Source organism: Zingiber officinale, chromosome 8B, assembly GCF_018446385.1.
Source record: "Zingiber officinale cultivar Zhangliang chromosome 8B, Zo_v1.1, whole genome shotgun sequence".
Taxonomy (NCBI): Eukaryota; Viridiplantae; Streptophyta; class Magnoliopsida; order Zingiberales; family Zingiberaceae; genus Zingiber; species Zingiber officinale.
The window spans coordinates 17,448,671-17,458,559 of NC_056001.1; the positions used below are offsets into that span (position 1 = coordinate 17,448,671).

The 9,889-nt window shown below is 34.7% G+C and overlaps 1 protein-coding gene across 3 annotated transcripts; it reads left to right on the forward strand.

Moving 5' to 3' along the window:
• The first annotated feature begins 762 nt into the window (after positions 1-762).
• On the forward strand, positions 763-7,583 carry LOC122015811 (syntaxin-22-like). 3 transcript variants are annotated; one of them, XR_006120977.1, is made up of 8 exons: positions 763-1,135; positions 2,127-2,220; positions 4,479-4,618; positions 5,411-5,485; positions 6,816-6,973; positions 7,045-7,145; positions 7,217-7,340; positions 7,431-7,583. XR_006120977.1 is itself a non-coding variant. In XM_042572866.1 (8 exons), the coding sequence occupies exons 1-7, from the start codon at positions 966-968 to the stop codon at positions 7,280-7,282; spliced, it is 804 nt and encodes a 267-aa protein (XP_042428800.1). In that variant the 5' UTR covers positions 763-965; the 3' UTR covers positions 7,283-7,296; positions 7,431-7,583. The 3 variants fall into 3 exon arrangements, 2 of the variants coding, with proteins under 2 accessions (XP_042428800.1, XP_042428799.1); XM_042572866.1 differs by having other exon boundaries at positions 7,217-7,296; XM_042572865.1 differs by having other exon boundaries at positions 7,217-7,443.
• The last annotated feature ends 2,306 nt before the right edge of the window (positions 7,584-9,889 follow it).

Here is a 9,889-nt window from a genome sequence, read left to right on the forward strand (position 1 = left end):
AGAAGAGAAGTAAAAAGATTTTTTTTTTTTTAAAAAAAAAAATTGGAATCTTGGACTTCTCAACCACGAAATTATAGAGGCAGGATCTCTTGGATCACTTTTTATGGTCCAAGGGATGTGCAACTCCCATTTGTGGTCAGATTACGATCGTGATTCGACCGTAAATGGTTGTGATCCCTTCTTAAGTTCATCGCCCCCATCAGATTATAGTTTTTGTTCGGAGCGGGCGGTCGGACACCGCCCGAAGGACACCCTCGCTCGATGCCCTTCGGGCGGCCTCCGACCACCTGCTCCGAACAAAAACTATAATTTGGTGGGGACGATGAATCTTAAAAGGGATAGTAATCATTTGTGATCGGATCGTGATCATGATCCAACTATAAATGAGAGTAGTATTTTCTTGGATCATAAAAAAAAAATGATTCAACAGATTTGTGCTGAAAATCATACGCCCCAATTGTACTTACGCCCTAGGGACTAGTAACAAAAAAAGTTTTTAAGATTGAGAGGGGTGTGGTAAAGGGGTGGGGGAAAATTTACGTGACATAGGCCACAGGGTGAGAGCCACGTGTTCCGCCTCGGCGCGCGGGGCTCGAGAGAGCAGCCCACGTGACGTGCCGGTACTCTGATTGGGCCTTGGTCAGTACATGGGCCACGTGGACCGTTCCGGTCACCATAATCAACGTCGATTAGGGAAGGTGTAATCGGTTTAATCAAAATTAAACGGTTCGGTCTCAGTTCTGTTCCCAACACAAGGCATTGCTTTTTCAACTTGGTTGATCGATTCCAAATTTGGCTTTCTTCTCGCGAGTCGGAACCCTCGCCCCTTCCCCATCTCCTCCCCCACCCCGCTGATTCTCGTTCTTGCGGCTTCTTTTCTTGCGTACGCGAATTCCCTGCCGGCTGCCGTTTCGGCGATTCTCCTCGCATCCGCTTTCTCTGCGGTTGGCGCCGAGGAAGAGAGGATGAGCTTCCAGGATCTGGAAGCGGGGCGGGGTCTTACCAGCGGGCGGCAGGATCAGACGCAAGCAGTCGCTGCGGGGCTGTTCCAGATTACCACGACCGTTCGCAACTTCGAGCGCTTGGTCAACACGATCGGCACCGCCAAGGATACCCTCGAGCTCCGAAACAAGCTGTGAGGGGCACGACCCTATGTGATTTTTTTTTCTTTCCAATTTGGTGTTATATTATTTATGCCACCGTCTCAATGCAATACTGCTCGTTGGTATCGGTTGGTTTAATTTGAATTTGCCGCTGGCTTCTAGGTTCATTTGAATGTTGTTGTGGGTGAGAAATCTAAAACAGGTAAATTGGTATAATTTGGTTTCTTTATTTTTTTCATGTTAATCTGCATTTATAAGTGTTTCTTTTTCTTAGTCTCTCCTTGATACCAGCAATACATGGATTGATTCAGTTTTAAAATCATGTCGATTTTCTCATAAATGCCTCAAGAATTATGATCCGTTTTCGCTCATTCCAACTCAAGTGGTCAGCTTTTGCTCTGCAAAAATGTTCTTTTTGATGGCATTGTCCGATAGCAAGGTGTTGGAGGTCCTAGAATTCAATAATTTTTTTTGCTTGAGTTTACAGTGAATTTTGATGCATGAAAAAAAATTTCACCAGAATAGTTGGTAGATCCTACATGCTTTCTATTTGGATATGCTCGTTAATGTAGTTATTACTTGTTGCTATTAGTACCCTGTGTGCTTATTGAAGTTGTATGATAAAATTAGGTCCCTGTGATGTCCCTGCAAGATTTTCAAGCCATATCTTAAAAGAACTAAATAAGTTTTCCTTCACACCTTAAGTTCTGTAATTAAGAAAGTTCTGTAATTAAGAAAGAACCTACTGGCACCTTTTGCTATTGTCGCGACAAAGTAAAACATGAAGAACAAACAAACATTCTATCTTTTCTATTTTTGATGTCAGGAGTAGTATAAGCTAGAAAAAGATGTGGTAGCTTACTATTTAATCAGTTATACTTATAGGAGTAGCTAATATTATTCTTCTACACACCTTTACACCTTAGTTTGAGTTTTCGGATTCTGTGTTTACCCAGTAAAACTTGTTCTCTTATTGAACCTATTTTGTGCCTCATTGTTTAACTTTATTTACTTTGCTGACAGGCACAATACTAGGCTACAAATTGGGCAGTTAGTTAAAGATACTTCTGTCAAACTTAAACAAGCTAGTGAAACAGATCACCATGTTGAAGTCAGTGTAAGGCTCAATTCTTTCCTTCTTTTGAGCTTATTTGTTCTCCTTGCATCAGTATTGCACTAATCTGCTAAGATTGTAAATATGCTGATTTGAAGCTTACTTATAAGTTCCACTTGATTTCTAGGAAGAAACCTTTTCCAATCTATTTTTCATATGTTTTCTTTATCATAGAAAGTATCATTGTTTCATACAAATAGTAGGCAGAATGGTATATTGGAATCGGTTACTGTAAAAGGAGAAAAAGGATATAATTATTTTGTATGTAGTTACTATTATATAATAATATGAACTATGATTCTATCAAAATTCATTATTAACATCATATCATTTTTTTAAAAATCAACATTACTTTTTTATTGTTATATTAGTGTATTAAAGTATGATAGCATCATTATCTTTATCTTCAAATATATAAAATGCAAATTTATGATAGAATAATATATAATTTAATCACCATACAATAATACCTATTTGTAATTAATAGATAACTTCAAAATAATATAGATATCAATTATTTTTAAAATTCATGTTCATTGTTCATGCATTATGTGTTGAATATTAAATATAAAATAAAATATACATTCTAAAAGTTCTTTTTAATTTTTGGAATTACTTTAAGTTTTAAATTTAAAGAAGGCAAAATTTAATATGGATTTAGAGATGAATAATTGAACCTCTAGAAAAATATTATATTTAGGTGGGTCTCAGTTTTATAATTGAACATAGGTTGCCTTTTTTTATTGAGTTTCTCAATTTTGTCCTACTTATTGGGCCTAAACAGAGGCTTTTAGGTGTAGATATATTGATTGAAAATATCAATTATTAATAATATGGATAGTTACTGCATTTGTTCCTTGATAGCTTTCATTAGCATATACTTGTTCCTTGACCAATTACTTAATAGTTTACCACAAATTATTGAACTAAATATTTTTTAATAGTTAAATACGTAAGCATACTTAAATCCTAATTTACCCACCTTGTTCCTCACACGTGCAAGCATGTTATTTGCTAATACCTCTCGCTCCCAACCTCATCCACTTCTTTCAAGCTTGCCTTTTTCCAGAGCTACACTATATACCCAGAGGAGTGGATTACTCTTCCTTTTTCTATGGATTGATCCATTCCTCCTGGATGTGCAAACTAACACTGGAGTTTTTTGTTCTCCAACTGTGAGTCATATAGCTACTTCTAGGGGATCCATTACTTTGTTGCTCTAGGATCCACTTTGGGTAGGCCAAACTGGATCAGAATCAGCTGATTTTTCAAACCTTTGCTTCAATCCACTGTCTTCTTTCCCTCCTTTTAGAATATATCTCCAAATTTCTTTTCAGATTATATTTTTATTTGCATAATCTATTATGTATTTGATCTTGTTCTCCTTCTGCAGAGCAATGAATGCTACCCTATGTGGGATTTAAAAATTTCAGATTATATTTTTATTTGCATAATCTATTATGTATTTGATCTTGTTCTCCTTCTGCAGAGCAATGAATGCTACCCTATGTGGGATTTAAAAAGCTGAAAATACAGAATTTTTTAGAATCATTGGAATTAGTTGCTTGGGGCTTACTCTTCACATAACTTTGTTGTGATCTTTCTTGTGTGTCTCTGCCTTTCAGATCTTTCTGGAATCCTCTCTTGTTCCTTAATTCCCATACATGATATATGTTGATAGTATGAAAAAGCTTCCAAATTTTTCCTTCAAGATTGCAGTATATCCATTCTAACTAGATTCCTGGAGGTTATATGATGGGAGAAATCACGTGCCTTTACAGCATCATTCCATAACCCCCTTGTGTAATCACAATTAAGGAATATATGATCACCTGATTGAACATGGGAGTCACAATGTTAACAACAATAACAAGCCACACTATCACAATTGAGAGATTATTCATAGTTGACATTTACCATTTGATAGTATCCATTCTATCATGAATATCTGGCTGTGATGCCTTTAAACATAAGAGAAAATCCCATTAAACTTTAGCTTTCCAAGTTTTCACACTAATCTCTGCAGTCTGCACTTTTCAATGTAACCGCAATTGAGATAAAGAAGAGGTACCTAAATCTTTCGTTCCATTTTTCATCTGTCATCTACCATGAATGCAAACTTGTGATTTTATGGATTCATGCACAAGAAAACATTTGACTAATGATAATCCGCATCTCCCTTTCTTTTGTATCAGATGTGTTCTGATTCTATGGTGATCATAGGTTTTTTCATGTTCTTAAGTATTTACATGTTCTATCAGGCAAGCAAAAAAATTGCCGACGCAAAACTTGCAAAGGATTTCCAAAATATTTTGAAAGAGTTCCAGAAACTTCAGAACTTCGCAGCTGAGAGGGAAACTGCATTTGCCCCATTCGATCCACCAGCCACTGTTCCTTCAAGGTAGTTTTGATTTTGCTGTTGGCACTTCTGGTTTGAGCTGCTGTTGTTTTCTTAATGCAATGGCATCAACAAGATATTGACATATAAATTCCATTTTGATTTTGATAGAGGTAGCTTTCTGCATTCATCATTCTTGAGATCATTATTTACACTTTTCCCCCAAATAATTAATTAATTATAAAACTCATGTTTCTGTTGACATAATTGTTTTTTCCTCCAGTACCAGCTGATTTCTTCGTCTCTTTCTTTGCAGAACCTTTTTAATCCGAAAAGCACTTTAACCTAAATACTTTGCTATTGGACAAGAAGTTGGTTTTGGTAAATTATGTATAGTTAGCGTTGGATCCTGGTACATGAACTAGTATGTTTAATCAGGAATAATAATCAAGGTTCAAGAAGCATATACAGGTAGTAGTTGGTAGAACACTTTGGTTACGAAAGTGTTGTTCATCTGCAAAACAAGTATTTAAATTATAAATTAGCACTGATTACAAGTACAGGTTACCAAATATGATAGCTTAGGATCTTAAATCAATTTGGTTCAGTCTAAATAGGTTCATGGGAACCAAATAAGATGGTTTTAATGCAGCTATATATGACCAATGTAGTAATCTTCGGATTCTTCTAGGTGGCCACATATGCTGCCCGACCTCCAGGTTCTTCAAAACCATGCTAATGATCACACTTAGTAGTTAATTATAGCTTTTTACTTGTATTTATTTAGTCACTCCTGTGTCTTTTCAAGCAACTTATGTAGTTGCCTTGTATCAATGTCTGTTTACATTTGCACAGTTATGCTGCAACTGAAGCGGACTTTGGTTCCACCAAGACTTTTGATCAACGTGCTCTTCTTGCAGAGTCTAGAAGGTGAGTTTTGGCTCATGTATTTTTCTAATGTCTACATATTTCTTTGATGATTATTCACAACCACCTTATATCTTGTGGGAAAATTCAGTTGGCCACTACAAGTGCATGATGGTTGACGGACATCATTTTCTTTCATTTGGCAATTGAAGGTTATTTGGGTCTCTTCAAAGTCTGAGTTCCACAATCTTTGACCTGCTCATTTTGTCTCAATGTAATGATGATTTCCATGGGTGAGGTGAAGGATGCACAGGGTTGGATTTTAGGTTTGAAAGATGAGATCTCAATATCCTATGTAGATGATGCGTACCAACTGCCAACTTCCATAAATTGTGAACTACAAATAACAACAATCGATGCTCTAGCTTTCGTTCATCACATCTTTCTACTCCCTTGAGTTTATTTCTACTCATGCTGTTAACAAATTAACAACAATGCTTAGATTTGCATTGTTATTGACAATTTTCCTACACTTAGTTCTACTTTCATTGTTAAAATACATAGATTGGTGAGACATCTGTTACCGACAAAGTTTAGCATTGGTAACTTTTAACACTCTTTATTCAATGTTATAACTAAATTAATGTAAAATAACTTAAAGTGTCCGACTCAGAAGGAAAAAACCATGACATTTATGTATACTTGGTCTGGATATGAAGGTGATGAAGCATTGTATTAGCTTTGCAGAACAATGAGGATTAATATAGCTGTCTAGATGATGATATGGATATTAGAGTGGAAATATGTCTGAGGGAAAACAGTGTTAGATTGAGCTACTCAATCAAAGAGAATCCTCAGGAGAATATTGTGGTGAAGAAGATGAGGTGTGTATTGTGCTCGGATTACATAAAGAACAACTATGTCCTACTTGCTAGTTGCTAATTGGTATAGCTAGTCAGCTTAGACCAACAATCAAGTTGAGACTTTCTGGTGAGGAACATAGAAATACTGAGAGACACAGGAATTAGAGTGGCAACAAACATGACAAGGAGAAGAGAATTAAATGAGGGGTTGGTTATTTTGCATGAACATGAGCCTATCCTGTTTCAAATTTGGGAAACTATTATTGCCCATAGGCGCTGATCATAGTCAATTTGATCATTGTGGTTAATTGTCAGGGTTAATTCAGATTGTAGCATAGCATGATCCTTAGGTGTGTGAAGATGGGGATCCTAAGAATCCAGAGAACTGTTTAATTACTTGGATCACAGCACGTAGCAGATTGTTTTTTTCTCATTTCCTGTTTCTTTGTTAGGACACTAAGTTTTTAATTATTTGACAAGATACTAATACAATATTATCCTAATATATTTTTATTTATTTATTTTAATAGGCAACAGGTACTTTTATTGGATAATGAAATTGTTTTTAATGAGGCAATCATTGAGGAAAGAGAACAGGGTATTCAAGAGATTCAGCAGCAAATTGGTCAGGTGAATGAAATCTTCAAGGACCTTGCTGTGCTGGTTAATGATCAAGGAATTGTAATTGGTAAGAAAAAGTATCTTCTGAATACTTCGCTTTTTGTTTTACTCTTTGACTAACTAATATTTTGCTCACAGATGACATCAACTCCCACATCGAGAACTCTCACTCAGCAACTTTACAAGCAAAGTCACAGCTCAAAAAGGCAGCAAAATCCCAAAAGTCAAACTCTTCCTTGGTAAGATCAACTTCTACCTTCTACTTAATCTTTTGTTGTGTATTTGTGCTAAATCGTTGGTTTGTGTTCAGATGTGCCTGCTTTTGGTGATATTTGGAATCATCCTACTTATTGTCATCATTGTCATTGCAGCGTAATCAGAGGCCGTAATGTATTTAATCTTTTTCAGTCTTCCTGTTTAATGAGTAATGGCAGGTCTAAATTCATTTTACTATTAACTGCTAAGCTGCAGCGGTAGCAAGAGTTTATGGTGTTACTTATTTGAAGTGAATATGATGGTTTCAGGTTTGAGTTTGTAGCTGGTTGTCACAAGTGCATGTGGTGTTTAGATACGTGGGTGTTCTATCAAGTCAATCCTGTCACTCTAATCATTCGTGTCCTCGATAAAACAATGATTTTGTTCGTTTTAACTGTTAATGAGAATCAGGTCGTTGTAAATTTTGTTTAAGCGACATGCCATTCCAGACATCCACTATGCTCATGGAAGTTGATTCAAGCAAATCTGATTTCATTCTTGTTTTTCAAAAGGTCGACTCCTTCCACAATCTTCCTCTATCCTTTGTTGAAGTTAAAAGTTTCATTTTGACCCTCGTTTTTTAAGAAATGACTTGTTGCTAAGAAGATTCACAATGATTTGGGGATATTTATTTCTCTCAAGTGTCTGTGTCTTTTATTTTCATATCATTCTTTAAATATCTTACTATTTAAATATTTCAAATTTCATAATAAAATATCTTACCAATTAAATATTTATAGGTTTTATTCATCAAATATGTACTTTCAAATATCCTCAATTTTACAATATAAATGTTTTATAGGGTCAACGATTATTTTATTAATTTACATTTAATTTTAAGAAAAATATAATAGAAGACATATAAATTAAAAAAAATATTTTATAAATTTGAAATTGAAATATAGAGATACAAATCATATTAAATTAATAAAACACATAGATATAAATTACAATTAATAAAATAAACATTGAGCGGATAAAATAAATCATAGAAATTAATTACATGTTTAATTTTTTATTCAACTGTTCACGTATCGTTAGATGATTTTGAAGTTGTTCATTTGTCATGATTCGTGTGCCCATTACGAGGAGTTAATGTGCTTGGATGAGTTGATCCACTTTCTTATTGTTATTATACTCTTCCAAATGTGTCATTGATTGTTGCATAGCTTGATTCAATTTATTAATTAAGCCTACTTTTTCTTTGTCTTTCCTCTTTGCTGCCTTCTGTCCCATTGGACGAGATTAGATTTCTCTATCATCTATCTCAACAGTTGTGTTAGGATTATAAGAGCCAGTATGTGCATCTGATGATTCTGATGTTTTTGCTTTCTTTGTAACTCGTCACTCTGAGGATTGAGGAGTATACATTGGACTATCTTTGACGATTCTCCACACATATTTATATTGAAATGTAGCTTTAAAAGTACTCTTGTATTCTTCATGAGCTCGCACCATCAAATCTTCGTTACTCCATCCGCTTGATCAATCATTATACCATTATTGTAGATTCCATTGTATATATTTACAATCTTTTTCAGTGGAGCCCGATGTGATTTTGATTTCTCCGCAGTTCTCTTTTTAGCTCCCTTATCTCGATTGATATTATAGTATGTCACCACTCGTTTCCAAAGAGACTCACTCTTCTAAGCATTACCAACTACTAAATCTTCACTCATAATTGTATAGGTCGTTGCAAGGAGCTTATCATCTGTTACTGTTCATACTGTTCGCTTGCTATGGTCTTCATCTAATTCGTTGTCCATATCTAGTACTTGATTGAGAATAATATTGTCACACCCTATTTCAGATGAGAATGGAGGAAATTGTGAATCGGGGCTGCATAAGGTATTTTTGTACCTTTATTACTGTTGGTTGCATCAACACTAGCTCTTCTCGATTCACTCATAATTGTGACGAACTCGAGAACTTTCTTCACTAGAATTTTTGTCGATATTTGGAGAGAACAAATCCCTAAAATAATTATCAGAATTTTTATCCATTTCTCTCTAAATTTTTGATAGACAATGAGTATGGAAGTGATGAAAATAGATGAAAGAAACGATGTATATATAGGGGGAAACGAACGTTACTCAACGTTCGAAAAAAAAAAACGAGCGTTGATTAACGTTCGTTTTTAATTTCAACGTTCAACGTTCAACGTTTGATTTTTTTTTTCCACATTCGATTTCAACATTATCCAACGTTCGATTTCAACATTACCCAATATGTAAAATATTAATTAAATATTGATGGACTCCACATAAAGAAATATCATCGGGCACAAATCATCCCTCAAATATCCCTCATTGTGAGGAATATTCGAGGAGGAGGATATTTGGAGAGTTGTTCAAACAAAAAAACTTGTACTTGAGTTGGTAAGGGAGGCAGCTGGACAATGAGAAACAAGGTATTCGTGTGATCTGCTACAAATATTGTCTCGCTTTTTTAAAATTAAATATATTTTTTATGGATTATTTTAAATAAATTTATCCATTAATATTAAATATATTTAATAAAACTTAATAATAATAATAATTTTTATGGACTATTTTAATAATCTGAAAATATTAATAAAAGAAGACGAACCAGGGGTAGTCAAAGCAGGAATAGAAGGTCAAAATATCGGCCAAGCCCACTATAAATAAGGCATCGTTATATTCCATTGCATGATTTATTATTTTTCCGGTGATGAAAAATATTTAGGATGAGTGAGTTATTTTTGTCA

Bases quoted from the DNA above. Each gene is read 5' to 3' on its own strand.
- LOC122015811 (XM_042572866.1), top strand. From the start codon at position 966: ATGAGCTTCCAGGATCTGGAAGCGGGGCGGGGTCTTACCAGCGGGCGG. The intron at 1,136-2,126 runs GTGAGGGGCACG...CTTTGCTGACAG, and splicing joins CTCGAGCTCCGAAACAAGCT to GCACAATACTAGGCTACAAA. The intron at 2,221-4,478 runs GTAAGGCTCAAT...ATGTTCTATCAG, and splicing joins ATCACCATGTTGAAGTCAGT to GCAAGCAAAAAAATTGCCGA.